Raw genomic sequence first — 15521 nt, 5'->3', positions numbered from 1 at the left:
AAGGTACTGAAGAGGTCTCTCTGAAGAGCCCAATAAACGTATCCTTTCTTTGCTAGCACAACTGGATTAGAGTCCAACCTGTTTCCATAGGAAAGATTTCGGTAGTGGCTTCCCAAGCACCTTTCCCATAATTTCCAGTTCGAAACTCCAGTATCGAAACCTCTCTGGTTTCCTGTGCAATTAGGAGTCTGAAGTCACTCTCAGGTCTTTCCATTTTTCCCTTTCCTCTAATAGTTTTATTTATTTATTTATTTATTTATTTATTAAAAAAAAATTTTTTTTTTCAACGTTTATTTATTTTTGGGACAGAGAGAGACAGAGCATGAACGGGGGAGGGGCAGAGAGAGAGGGAGACACAGAATCGGAAACAGGCTCCAGGCTCTGAGCCATCAGCCCAGAGCCTGACGCGGGGCTCGAACTCCTGGACCGCGAGATCGTGACCTGGCTGAAGTCGGATGCTTAACCGACTGCGCCTCAGGCGCCCCGTCCTCTAATAGTTTTTAATCTGAGGTTCTTAGAAGCAATATGAACCAACTGATACAAATATGAGGGCCCTAGATTATTTATACATTCCTCAATTTCTTTGTAAATATCTGTCTAATCTGTGTAAGCTTTGGAAAGTCTTTAATACTACTTAGTTCAGGAGAGACCAAAGTTTTAATGTAGCCCTCAAGGCTGGCCCTGTTCTGACAGTAGCTTAATTTTATTTATAAATTTTTTAATGTTTTTTATTTTTGAAAAGGGGGGGAGAGGCAGAGAGAGTATGGAGAGAGAGGATCTGAAGCAGGCTCTGTGTTGACAGCAGGGAGCCTGATGTGGGGCTCAAACTCATGAATTGTGAGATCATGCCCTGAGCCAAATTCGGACACTCAATCGACTGAGCCATCCAGGCACCCCGATAGTATCTTAACTTTAAAAGGTAATGTTGCTTTGAGGGTTTCTGGCCAACTAGAAGAATAAGGGAGCAGGTCAGTGGAAGAAAGAGCAGGGCAGGGGCAAATGGAGGAAAACAGGACGGAGGAAAAGGAATAGCAGGATGAAGACCAGGAGGTTTGAGAGAGATGTAAGTTTTTCACATTTTTCACTTGACTTTTCCTGTGCTTTTCCTCTTCCCTGTGAGCTTTGTCTTCCTTGTGAATTTTGTAAGGAAACAAATGTGGAATCTGAATTCCTTTTGGAGGTTTCCTCATTGTATTAAAAAAAATAGCAGAACACTAGGTGTTTGAGATTTTGAGTCTTCCCCTCACCTCACAGGTGACTCTCAAACCATACCAAAAGGTTACAAAACAGGGGTGCCTGGGTGGCTTCGTTGGTTAAGTGCCTGACTCTTGATTTTGGCTCAGGTCATGCTCTCATGGTTTGTGGGTTCGAGCCCTGTGTTGGGCTCTGTGCTGACAGCATGGAGCCTGCTTGGGATTCTGTCTGCTGTTTTGCTGTGCATGCGCTCTCTCTCAAAAATAAATAAATTAAACTTAAGGGTTACAAAATAGTCTACTATAATTCTGAATTATCCTAGGTGAGAGTATGCTATTTAGAAGGATAAGAACATAAATATAACTTCTGAATTTAGTACCTTTAAGGAGAAGTCTGCCTCACAGCATAGACTTGGCCTGTGACGAACCCATGTGAACCTCATAATAGCACATCTTGAGCTCCCAACCTAATGGTTGGCTATCTCCGATTGTAGACCTGATAATATGCAGTGCTGTGGTGGTTTAAGATTTGAAGGGGAGATCTCTCCCATGGACAAAACAAGGTAGAGAAGATTGTCAAGGTTTTATTATAGGTTTCAAAGCAAATTTTATCCTATTTAGATACCAATGTGATGAAACCATCTGAATATATTAGCTTCTGGAGTTAGTACAATGATGAATTTATAGGTCCTATACTTGTCTTCTTCCATATGAACTCTTCCTATGGACTTAGAACAAGATATGCTGAGGATATTTTATTACTAATAAGGAAAGTTTTGTTAAGAAAAAGGAGGGCTTCTTCCAATAATAAACATTTCAAATCTAATCATGATATCAACAGATTCCTGGTTTCTGAGGTTCCTGAAAAGGAAATTGGGACTCTCCCCAAAGTGAGATTTTTCTCACCATTGTTTTTGGGGACACCCCTGGGTGGGGGGCTCAGCAGGCATCCGAAGATCACTACAGTTTTGGAATCTAGGGTCTTGAACAGAACTTAGTGGAACTTCCAAGATTGCCTCAAAGTGATGGTATCTTTAACTGTAGTAGGTAATAAAGTTGGTTTTGCTTGTGCATCCTAGTCTTTTCAGAGAGGCTGCATTTGACAACCTGCATTTGAATTTGTGACCTCTGTTAATTTGGAAAATAAGGAAAAGTAGCAAGTAGAAGAAAAAAAAAAAACATTTATCTTTTCAGTTTTGTCTTCTTGTATGCTTTAGGTGATTTTTAAGATCCAGTCATACTCTTAAATAATGTCAGATTCTTCCTACTGTGTTAACTTTATGGTACACAGTTCTTGGCACCTATGGTCTGAATTAGTTAAGCCACAAATGAACCTGCAGGTTATAGTTTTCTGATAAGCATTTGAAAATAATTTTGGCTGATAAATTTTTATGCTGGTATTATTTCTAGTTTGCTTTTAATTATTTGATATGAGAAGCTATACTTATTTTTTAAGTTTGGTTATTTAGATTTCTTGTGTAGTGACTCTGTATTCATTTGGAACTACATTACTTTTCACATTTTATAGTTTAGACTTGTTGGGTAAAAGATTACTTTTAAGGGTATCTATGCAGATGGAGCTTTGCTTATACAAATAAACAGTGTAAATTTTTGGAATATCTTGTGGTTTTAGCAATTGCATTAGCAGTACTTTACCATTGAAAGAATGTATGTGTTAATTATAGATAATTGTGTTTTTTAAAATCCATAGGTTTTTTTTTTCTTTTTTTTCTTTTCCTTGTTATTTCTGTCTCTCTGTCTCTCTTTTTTTTTTTACTTAGCTTCTGGTATCTTTAAAGATAAATTTCTTTTTTTCCTTGGCAATTGTATTATATTCTACTTTTTCCCCCCAAGTAATTTTCACATCTAACTTGAGTAAATTAATGTGATTTCAATTCATTATATTTCTTTTTAAAACTTTTGTTCCTTTCCCATTTGAATGTTTATGCTGTTGTATGGAGGGTATAGAGAGATGGTTTACTACATTCTTTTAAAATCTTAACACAATTTCTAAAAAAATGTTTATTTTTTTAGTTTTGAGAAAGAGAGAGAGTATGTATGCACATGGGGGTAGGGCGGGGGGGGGAGGGGGAGCAGAGGAACCAAAGTGGCCTTTAACAAGTTCTGTTCTATTCAACATCTTATTAACTTGACCTCAGGAACTTGAGAGCAGTGAAGAGTGTGTATTTCAAGCTGGTAGAAGACAGGGTTTGGAACCCCAGCCCACTTGTTTAGCAAAGAATAACAACTGCACACCATGATTTCAAAGAGCTTCAAGTCCCCTTAGGAGGCTGTAGACAGGCAACATAATACATTTTAATAATTCAGAGCTCAGAGTGCAGGGGACCCACGTAGGAGGGGCACCAAACCTAGTTTGAGGGCATCCTGGCAGATCTACCAATGATTTCTAAAGTTTGAGCAGTAGTGAGTTAGCTAAAGAGCGAGGGTGGTGATGGAGACACAGCTCCAGGGTCAGTGAGAACATCTTATCGTGAAAGCTTAGAGCTCCGAGACGGTTGGAGCTTTAGAAAACTGTAGGTCTGCGGTGTATGGGTCTGTAGTAAGAGCAAGCTGGAGAGAAAACGAGGATCCAGGTATATGTGGCCTTGACTGCTATGTGCCTGGTTTTGGAGGTTAGCCTTAGAGCTTTGGGAGCCTCTGAAAGGTTTGGTGTAGAAAAGTTAACATGATAGAATTCTAGAATTGGAAGACTTACTTTGGTTTGTGATGTGGAAAAAGGATTGAAGCAGTACAAAACTTGAGGTTGGTCAGTGAATTAAAAGTGCTTTTCCTCAGTAAGAAATGATAGGGGCCTAAAATAAAGTATTAGGATGGAGCAGAGTGGCTGGTGTGGAGTGCCTGGTGGAAGCTGAATTTATAGCTTATATGATCTGGTACATGTCAGGAGTGGGGCAGAGGGAGGAACCACCATTGATGAAATTGCTGCATTTGCTTGTGAATACCTATCAGCATTCCAATTTGGGGGTAAATTCATTAAACTTCTCTGAATTCTTATTGCCCTTTAAGAGAAAATAGTAGGATTATTACGTCTCAGAGCAGAGTGTGGTAATTTGAGGTTTGTGGATTATGCAGTGTAGGTTTAAAGTAGTCATTGTTTTTGTCACCCAGTTAGCCAGATTTTACAAACTGCACCCTTGCTTTAGCAGAAAGAGCCAAATAACAACAAAAACTAGCATGAAGGGAATCATTTAAAAAACCAAAAAACCAAAAAATTGAAAAGCTGTGTCCTATAATTACAAAGTACAGTATAGACATCAGTATCCTTTTCTCCTGCTAAACCAAGAAGAACTCTCTTGATGATGCCTCAAAGGCTCTATATTTTTGAAAAAATATTCAATTATGTTTGCTATGCTGACAGTAATAATAGAAATGTGTACTAAAATTTAGAAAGATTTGAAAGTATATTAGTCTATAGACTATGTATAGTCTGTAAACAACATAGTCGTCTGCTTGACTCGGAGTTGTCTGGAAAACACAGTCAGCTGGAAACTATTTTCCTGAACCCAGGACTGCTGAAAGTTTAGCTCTGCTTTATACACAAATGCAGAATAGTTTGAGGATGCTTTTTGTGTACAGATACGTTTTTACCCATATTATATTGAAGCAATCATTTCCTACCCCCCAAAACAGTTGCTGATTTGTTGTAGAACCAACCAAGGAAAGTAAACTGTAAGTAGCTTCTTATGTGAATTAGTAGCAGGACTGGCATCCATTGAGTGTAGAGTTCGGGGTTGAGTGGGTAGGCTATATGTATGTAGCAAGGAGATGTATGGTCTGAATCACTGTAGAAGTAAATAGGGTGTCAGTGTTGTTCTTTAGCACGCAAAACATAGCATCAGTGATAACGAATTGAATTTGCCTGTCTTAGTTATAGTTTTTGCTTCCCTTCCCTGCCCTTCTTCCCTTGCTCATTGGCAATAGTGAGTATACAGATCATCTGATCCTGTGGAGTGTTCTAGGGATGCAGGCGCACGTGTTTTGTGGTATTGTAATACCAATAATAGTTCCGTGTTGTACGGGTTCAGAGGCTGCATGATGACCACAAGATATACCAACCAAAGACAGGCAGGGAAGAAACAAACTTAGGACTCTTGGGTGGCAGACTGCCATTGCTAAGCATACTGTGTGCCACATATTGTTCTGTTGTACTTCAGCCTTAGCTAATTTCATCTTCTCAATGATCCTATAAATAGGTATTGTTACTATCTCCATCTTAGAAATGAGGAGACCCAATTCCAGGGAGACACCCTGGGAGGTAACTGGTTTGCTGTCAGAGAGCCAGTGTCGGAGCTCATGCCTTCTGGCTCCAGCACCTGTGTTCTTAGCCATTGGACTTTGGATGCCCCCCAGGTAGGTGCCATGGAGTATTAACAAATAGGTTTGTAGAAAAACCACCCAATTTTTATTAACTCCTTTGGACATTTTTTTTTTTAAGTGTTTATTATTGAGTGACAGAGACAGAGCATGAGCAGGGGAGGCTCTGAGCTGTCAGCACAGAGCCCGACGTGGGGCTTGAACTCACAAATCACCAGATCATGACCTGAGCCGAAGTCGGATGCTCAACCTACTGAACCACCCAGGCACCCCAACTCCTTTGGACATTTTTGTGATCTGCTTATTTAGATATAGCAACATCATCCATTCCTCCCATCGTATTCTTTTGTAAAACATAATTTTTGACTGTTTTGTTCTTCAGTTAGATGATAGAGCTCATTTAATGTAAATTATGCTCAAAGAGAGGAGTAAAAGAAATAGTTACTTGTTCTGGTGGTGTCTTTACTCTTTCTGCATTTCTGGGACTGCTGTTTTGGAATTACACAGCTTAATATTTACCTCATCAGTGTCCCAAGTGCTCAGTAACTTCAGAACCTGAGTGTGGCTTCCTTCAAATTGGGTTTATAGGCTGGGATTAGAGAAAGAACCACAGGGATCATAATCATTTAGGAGAATAGAATCAAATGATATTGTTAGACCATTCCTTTGTCCTTCTTCCTGATTTGAAGCCATCAGGAATATTATTGCTAATGATTTGTTTCATTTAGTTTTATACTTTTCTGTGTTTTCTCAATTGCATTAACTTTTGATATAAAAACAAATATTCTAAGTTCTTAAAATTGTATAAGGGCATTAATAGCACCAAATTTGTTTTATTCCTTGTGTTGAAATTTTTGTATTTGACTTTTCTTTGATTTTCAGGGGATCATTGTCCCACCTGTGAGAAATTTTCTCTTAATAAATCATAGAATGTTATCGTATGAAACCCTTCTTGAATGGAATCTGCTGTCTTAATCCCTGTAATATTTTCACATGTTGTATATCATATAATGCATAGATGTGGGAACTGTCTTAATGTTCTAGGGGTGCCTGGCTGCTTCAGTCAGTAGATCATACGACTCTTAATGTTGGGGTTTTGAGTTCGTACGCCATGTTGGGTATAGAGATCACTTTAGAATCTTCAAAATAAAATCTTAAAAGGGGGCACCTGGGTGGCTCAGTTGGTTAAGTATGCAACTTCAGCTCGGGTCATGATCTCACAGCTCATGAGTTCTAGCCCTGCGTCTGGCTCTGTGCTGACCTGGAGCCTGCTTCAGATTCTGTGTCTGTTTCTCTCTGCCCCTCCCCCATTCGTGCTCTGTCTCTCTTTCTCTCTCAAAAATAAATAAACATTAAAAATTTTTTTCAAAGAAAACAATATTCTAAAGCAAAGAGTAGAAGCAATTCTTTTTCTTCAAATATTGCCAAGTTGGATTTGTGAAGAAGTAATGATGTTTTGCTTAAAAGGGATTTGTTTTATATAAATAGTGAAGTGTATTTGGTAAAATCAAGTTTAATACTTATTTTACATTTTTATAAATCAGGTTGAATATCTGTTGTTTTCTCCTATATTTTGGTATAATGTGTGGCCCTTCAATTTGAAAAGTTACTGCCATGTAAAATTTGATCACTTATTTATTTAGAAAATTTATTTATTTATTTTGAAAGAATGAGAGAACAGGAAGGGCAGAGAGAGAGAGAATCCCAAGCAGGTTCGACACTGTCAGTGCAGAGCCTGATGTGGGCTTGAACTCATGAACTGTGAGATCATGACCTGAGTCAAAACCAAGGGTCAACGCTTACCTGACTGAGCCACCAGCGCGCCCTAAAGTCTGATCTTTTAAATTAATGAAACATTTGTTTAAAATTATAGCTTGGGTAGCACTATTTTTTTTTTTTTTTTAAAGAATAGTTTTTGTGAAACCCAAGTTTCAAACATTTGAAACTGCAGCATGCAGTAAGAAAAGTGCTTGTCTGGGGCGCCTGGGTGGCTCAGTCAGTTGGATGTCTGACTTCGGCTCACGTCATGATCTCTCAGTTGGTGGGTTCGAGCCCTGTGTCGGGCTCTGTGCTGATAGCTCGGAGCCTGGAGCCTGCTTCAGATTCTGTGTCTCCCTCTCTCTCTGCTCCTCCCCCCACTTATGCTGTCTCTCTCTCTCAAAAATAAAATAAAACATGAAAAAAAAAAGTGCTTGACTGAGGATAAAAAGACAAGGGCACATATTGGGCTTGGTTTTGCCCAGTGGCAGTGGTACTTCATTGAGTGTGCTTTGTGTTAAACTGAAGCAAAACCCTAGCCCATCTGGTTCTTGAGCTCCTGCTCTGAGCTACCAAGTGGTACTTCCCTTGCTGTATATCACTTAGATGTGTCGATTTGAACAAGCCACTACATCTCCTTGGTTAGAAGTGTATTTGCTTCAAACACTGATGCTCTGGAGATGAGCCCTTCTGTTGGTGCTGGCACCTACTGCAACAGGCTGGTTTCTGTGGAAGCTGATGCATAGTTGTTTATTCATTCAACAAATAACGTGTGGATGTATTGACTTGCTGAGCTCTGGGGATTTCATAGAGAGCAAGCAGACCTAGTCATTGCTGTCAGGCAGATTAAGTGATAGGGGCTGTCATAATTGAAGGGCAGAGTGTAATGTTGCACAGCAATGGCACCTAACCTGGTGTAGAAGGGCTGGAGAGGCTTTCTAGAGAAGGTGAGGTTTAGGTGAGATGTGAAGCACGCACCCCTGTGTTTGAGAGAAAGTGGTAGTTTTTCTCTCATCTGGACTATAGCTTCCCAACTAAAGTCCTCACATCCCTCTTGCCTCTCTCTAAACTATTCATGTGTTCATAGTCTTTTTATTCAACAGCTGTTTATCGAATGACTACTATGTGTCAGGCAGTTGTAGGCATTTAAAATATATTACTGCACCAGTTAGTGATTTCTGCTTTCCTGGAGGTTGTACTTTAATGTGGTAGGGAAATGAAGAGGGTAGACAATACTCAAAATAATGAGCAAATTATAAGCTCAGATTCTTCAGAATGCAGCCATAGTGGGGACTCGGTTTTCTTGCTCTTAGGCTGAAGTTCAGTGTCTTTATTGTGGCCTGTGGCAGCCCTGCTTCCTTGTACAGTTGGCTTACTCTTCAGGCCCCAGCCCCGCTGACTCTGTTCCACCCTTTCTTTCATTTGCAGGTCTCTCTTCATAGTTGCAGTATCTGAGAAGTTTCCAGGAACTCTGTTTTTAAATTAGAGATTCCCTGTTGTCACACGCCCTCTTCACTTCTGCGTAACATGCATCTCAATAATGATTTCTTAGCCACTGTGTGTCATGTAAGGGTCTGTCTTTTCCACTAGACTATAAATTACATGAAGGCTGGCATGGTGCCTTTCTTGTTCCCTCCTGTCGTCAGGGCCTGGTATGGGGCGTATAGTGTAAGAGTTGGATTGGTGGAAGGGGGCGGAAGAGTAGTGGGTTTCTGGATGAGCTGAGGAGGAGGTGTAAAGGCCAGGCAGCTGGAGGAATGCCTGTGTGGGCTTGGGGGTGGGAAGGAAAGCAGAGGTAGGGAGGGACTGGGGACAAGACTGGTGGCGCAGGCAGGCGGGATCAAGTACTGACACAAAGTAAAGGAATTAAAATTTGGTTCTAAGGCAGTGGGGAGTCATGAAAAGTTTAAGCACATTTTGGGAATACTAGTTTGTTGTGATAACATTTAATGTCCTGGAAATCATTAAGTAGATTGAATAACACCTTCAAGTGTGGCTGGTTTAATTTTTAAATTGTGAAAGAGGTATGAAGTATGAAATTTTGATCTTACTGGTAATACAGTTAAACATCTACCTAAGGGTCTGTAGCCATAAGTCAAAGTTGCCTCTTCTCCAACTCTTAATCCTATTTTTGAGCAGTAACTCAAGCTGAGGTGGTTGAATATGTCCATACATGACCTTTGATGAGCATTCCAAGGTATTTTTCTATCTTAATGTGGATAAGGTCATATATATATATCATCCTACAACTTGCTTTCCCCCATGGCACACACTATATTTGGCATATTCTTGAAGTGGAAGAGTTACCTTCCTAAACCCTAGTCCTCATTCCCTGGCATACAGCCAAGGCATTTGGAACTGTGTCCTGAGTCTCAAAAGGTCCTGCTGGAGAGGCCATGCCTTCCACCGGATTTTATACTGTCCTTTTCTGCCACTTGCTTTTTGTCTTCAGTTTTCACCTCACAGACCTGGTTTCTAGAACATAGGAAATGGCTTCCAAATTTGGGGTTTTGTTCATGTTGTTCCTTCTGTCTACACTTCTTTTTCCCTAATCTTCCCATGGCAGCGACTGTTTTCTTCAGGCTTTAGTTTATATTTCACTTCAGAAGGATTTTTTTTTTCTTTTTAATTTATTAAGTAATCTCTGCCTCTGAGTTGGGGCTCGAACTCGCAACCCCGAGATCAAGAGTCACACGTTCTACTGACTGAGCCAGCCAGGCACCCCCAGAAGACCCTTTCTGGGCAGTGTGTCTAAAACATGTTCTCCCTATCTCCCTCAGTACTGTTTGTTTCCATGTGCCATTTATTTCAGTTCTTGGTTGGTTTGTTTGCTCTCTTTCAGTTTCCCTTATTAAACAAGTCTGTTAAGTTCTTCTGTGGGTGCAAGAACTATTTCACATAGTATTACATATGGATCAACCTCATCTTTTAAAACTTTTAAAAGACTATGGCATATTCCATTTCATGTATGTATCCTTTTTGGTACCAGTCCCTTACTGAAAACCTTTAAAATTGTTTTTCTGATTTTCTTATCAAATCACAAGCAACAAATTAAAAATAATTTTATTTATATATCTCTGTGTGCATGCATGTGCCTATGTGTATAGGATAGCTTCCTAAAAATGAAATTGCTGGGTTGAGAGATTTAGGTCTTCAAGCTTTATGATATATATAATATGTCCTGAATAAAATATCTTGGGATAAATGAATGACAAGTGAAAAATTTATTTTTAAGGCAGTTTGATTTTACTTGGAAGTGCATTTAGTAAAATTTGCTTGTCATAGTAGGAAAAAAAATTTGTTTTTAAGAGTTGTCAGATAAAAATACAGGTTGCCCAGTTAAACCTGAATCTTAGATAATGATTTTTTTTAAATGTTTGTTTATTGTTGAGAGAGACAGAGAAACAGCATGAGCAGGGGAGGGGCTGAGAGAGAGAAGGGGACAGAGAATCCCAAGCAGGCTCTGTGCCCTCAGCACAGAGCTGGATGTGGGGCTTGAACTCACAAGTTGTGAGATCATGACCTGTGCTGAAACCAAGAGTCAGACACTTAACCAGCTGAGCCACTCAGGTGCCCTGATAATGATTTTTTTTTTTTTAAGGTCCCAAATATTGCATAACACATCATGGTAAGGAAATGTAACATACTGATTAAGTTAAAAGACAGGATTGTTTTGTGGTTATTTATAGAAATGTTGGATTTGTGACAGTCAAAATTTTTATAAGTTGTGCTTTGTGTAAATAGATATCTCTTATATACACACATCTACAATGTGTACATAATAAATATCACTAATGAATTCTGTGCATTATCTTTTAACATTTGCCTGTTTGTCAGTTCTCTCAAGATAACAGACTTTTGAGACAACAGTTTATCTTCTCTCAGAATATCTTTTGCAAATATACTACTACACATTTGAAAGAAAAGACATGTTAAAAGTTTCCTTCTAGGCTTCTTATAATCCAGTCTCCATCAGCCAGCACTCTTCCTGTATTTTGTTCGCGAGGCACTAATTGTCCGCATTTGGCAGCTTTAACACTTCCTGACAGAGAGGCTATTAAGGGGAAGTATTCTCCAATAACTGTCACTGGCTTGAACAAAGAACCTCCAAACTCAATGTGTGGAAACCACTAACATTCTTAAATGACCCTTTTCATGGATTTTTATCCCTTTAAGCTAAAATTTGGAGAATGTAGGGTCAGTGAAAACAGCAAGGTGTAATAAAGCAGTAAACCTTGATTTTTTTGGGAGAGTAGAGTGGGAGGTATAGATTTATCTCTGACTTGCAAACAATTGTTATTTGGAAAATCTCATTAGCAGATGTGACTGCTTGGAGTAAAAAAAAAAAAAAGAGAGAGAGAGAGACTTAAAACTGATGTTGCTTTCAGGACTGCTTTGAACTTAACAAGCACCTATTTGTGGAGCAGACTGGCTAATGAAAGGAAATTAAATTTTTCTGACAACTTCCCCTGCCAACCTCCTTATTCAGGGGATGTTATTAGGTACTGAAGACTTTTAAGGAAGATTTTTTTTTTTTTATTAGACATAAATGAACCAGTTATAAACATCCCCCGCCCCTCCTTTTGGGGGAGAATTGTGACATGGTTACTCTACACCTTTAGATTACTAGCTTAAAAGCTTAAAAAATACCAGTCTTCACTTTAATATTTTAAAGTTATTTTTGAAAAATTCAGGCATTCTCACTACCTAATGGTTTCAAAACATTACTGTTATTCCTTGTGATTAGTTTACATCACTGTGATTAGTTTACATCACTGAATTGTAAAGAAAAGTCATATTTACTAGGGAGGCTTGGATGTAACACCTTCTTTTCAGCTGTCTTTTTATTTTTCCATGGGGAGATGTATCAGGAGTGTCCTGTGCTGGGCGTGTTAGGTGAAAGTTAATGATCAATGAAATGGTTTAGATTCAAGGGAAATTTTTTTCCTTTCAGTTGCATTGGTTGGTATTTGGCAATAATTCTTACATGCATCAACTCTTACCTTGTACTGTTTTGGGAGGCATTTGCTTTCCTTGGCTTTTTTGAAGTTTTCCCCCACAAGTTGGTTCATGGAATTTAAAGTTTTAAATTACTTGTCTTAATAAGATATAAAGATAAAATATGTACCTGACAAAATAATGAAATAAAAAAGAAAAAGTAATGGAAACTACTAAAGGAATTTTTGGGGAGACAATTGACAATTCCTGGAGATATTGGAAATTTACTTTTTTATTTCTGGAAAATCTTGAGCCTCTCTGAAACAATAGAGAATCAACTCCCCCTGCTGACAGAATCCAGGAAAACATGACATGTAAATATCAGAGGACAGGAACAAGCTGGTTGTAGACAAGCTTTAATGATCTGATTTATGATTCAGTATTGATTGTAAACATCTAAATTCTGCTGTTAAATTCCAGCAACTGCACCAAATCATTTGGCAATTCTGGTAGTGCTTCCTGCCAGCTCATTTCAAACTGCTTTGAGTTTCTTAATATAATAATGATGAGGTAGAATTTACATTCCACTTATGGTATTAATTTTACATTTCTCTGAAAGAAAAGAGTTAGAAGGTTGTAAAATTGAACATTAAATGAATCAGAGGAGACAGTAGTGCAATATATGACTGCCCTAAAGACATTGTGCAATGGCTGATGGGATTAATGTTGGCTTTCATTTCCTGCTTTTACAGGATGCAGATGAAGCTGTCAGAATTGCAAGGGAAATTGGTAAGTTCTTAAATTAACTTTGCTAGAGTTTCTGTGTCTTTCAGCAGATACGGTTGAGTAAACATGTAATAAGTAACCCCATAGAGCAAATAATATTTTAATACATTTAGGATTCTGATTACTTGTCCCTTTGGAAGAATTTATCTGCTGAATTAGCATATTATTAAAGTGAACTTTGAAGAGTAATTTGACTTTTTAATTACAGCTCTTTTGTAAGTTGAAATCACTGGCTAATTAAAAGAAGGAATTGTCTTAACTCTTGAGATTGGATATAATGTAAATTTTATGTATTTAGCTGAATACAACCTATTAAAGTTAAAGACATAAATGATTAAAATGAAGATTTCACATTTGACAAGGCTCTTCAAGTTTTTACCTTGTCCTAAGATGTTTTAATAATCTTGCTAGGAAACAGAATTTGAGAAATCAGAACTGGATATTCTAAATTGGAGTAAACAGTAAACTGAAGGACATTTTCATGACTGTGTTACTTGATTGTTTTAGGTACAATTATACTTAGGGCAGGGCTTATCAACTTCTTATTTAAAAAAATATTCCTTTATTGCTCATGACAACTGTTATATTTTCAGTGTCTGCCAATTAAAAAAATAGGTGAGGACAAATTGTTATCATGGATTAGTGGTGGTATCCAGTTACTTTACAGTTGTGTTAATCAAATTAGTATTTGTATACATTTGACAGAACTTTGTAGGTTTGTGAGAGAAATCTGACAATGCTCAGCAGTCAGGAAATCTCACCTTCTTAGCATTCCTACATGGATGGGGCCAAACTTTTCAGCATCCCGCATTAACATTTCTTTGGTCCTGTTTTGTCATTAAGATCCACTGTTTGGAATTGTTTTATCCACTGAGAGAACATTTGATTTGGCAACGTTTACAGAGTTGTGATACATGGTATATACATCTTATTTCTGAAAGTAATCGATTGCATTAGTAAATACATTCTTTACAATTGGCTCAGGCTAGCTGAACAGTTCTTTAGTGATCTGGAAAGTTGTTGGCTTGTTGTGTCCCTGTTTCTGGTTGGGTCTGGCTAAATTATTTTGGTTTGGCTCATGGTTAAGTGTGTTTCGTTGTTTATTTGTTTTGCAAACATAGCTGCTACTGATACAGATTTGGATTTAAGACCCAGTCTTAGAAAATCTTATTTTATCTGACTATAACATCTCTTCCTTAATCATTTCTTCTGACACATCAACATTTTCAAAAAAACATTTCAGTACTTCACAGGAAGATTTGCTGGATTGCTGAATAAGTTGGACTGCATGGAACTGATTCGTGGTTTATTTCTTTGAGAAAATCAAAAGCGTCTCTCTGAAGTTTGAAATCACTGTCATTCCTCACAGCCTAAGAGGCAGGTAGCATATACCTACTGGATTTTGAGGAGACTTTCTTCTAAAGTAATTTCACTTCATTCTACTGTATACGTGTAGATTTAAGAAGTCATCTTTCTAGTTTAGGTGGTACTGTTATTAACTACAGAATAAGATAGACTAGTACTGTTAACACAATAGTATCTACATAAAAAGGACAGAATATTTGGATAAATTTAGAGAAATGAAAGGGATTGGAAGAAAATCTTGAATTATATTGGCATGCTTTATTTCAAATTATGAATCTTCACCTCTTAAGCATTTCCTTTGTGTAAATGGCAGGCTGCAAATGGCTTTGCTTGCTTTTTCATGTCTTGTCCTTTATGTTTTCTTTCTTTTTTTCCCCCAAATAATCTGTGACCTTTAAAATAATCAGTTAATCATAGTGGGACTCTGAACAGTTCTCATCACCTGGCTTTCCTCAGTATTTTAATGCTGTGCTTTGCTCCCCTTTGAGCTAAGGAGTTACCGAATTCCATCGCAGGCTCTTTTCTTTATATTTAGGCGCAACCTTTATGACTCCTTCCTCTTTCCTATCTTCTCATTCTTCTCCAGTTATACCTTCTCATTTGTGAAATAAATGATCGTAATCATGGCTGTGAAGTCTAACAGTGCTAGTGTTTTGCTTATGCTGAAAGAAAGGGAAGCCATAAAATTTGAGGTGAAATAAAACATAATAAAGAACCAGGGTCATCAGCCTATTATAAAGCTCTTGGAATTTCCCTGAAAACCCCCCTGAATCACCACAGAAACCTCCCATAAAACTGTTTCCCTGAAGTGCCAGCTTCTAAAATAAATGAAATGAAATTAAATATTATTCCACTCTCAGTATTTTGTATTTTTTGGTGATTCATCAGTTTTGTTTTCTACTCATTTTATTGAGATCTATCACACTTTAACTACATTATGATTTTGATGGGCTTTGGTGAATTCATTTAAGAGTTGAATTAAACATTGATTCCACAGGAAAATATGCTCCTAGTTCTAAACAACTGAATTATAATCAAACCTTTGAAACTGTCTATTTATGGGTAGCAGATTGACGATGTCATATATACCTATTGACATATTTTTCTGCTTTCCTTCTTTCTGTGTTACCTGGAGAAAATTAAATT

General features: G+C 37.9%; 1 protein-coding gene across 7 annotated transcripts in view; it reads left to right on the top strand.

Annotated features, from left to right (window-relative positions):
- The window catches only part of PCCA (propionyl-CoA carboxylase subunit alpha), a 418320-nt gene that overhangs the window by 124674 nt on the left and 278125 nt on the right, over positions 1-15521 (top strand). For all 7 annotated transcript variants that reach the window (XM_040487139.1, XM_040487136.1, XM_040487140.1 and 4 more), the window contains one exon: positions 12977-13013. In XM_040487139.1, the coding sequence (XP_040343073.1) occupies positions 12977-13013 (37 nt within the window). The remainder of the gene's footprint in view (positions 1-12976; positions 13014-15521) is intronic.

Source organism: Herpailurus yagouaroundi, unplaced genomic scaffold (genome assembly GCF_014898765.1).
Source record: "Herpailurus yagouaroundi ecotype Mexico unplaced genomic scaffold, PumYag 164, whole genome shotgun sequence".
Classification (NCBI taxonomy): Eukaryota; Metazoa; Chordata; class Mammalia; order Carnivora; family Felidae; genus Herpailurus; species Herpailurus yagouaroundi.
The sequence above is the reverse complement of the archived record's forward strand: the minus strand, read 5'-3'. Positions and strand labels throughout refer to the sequence as shown.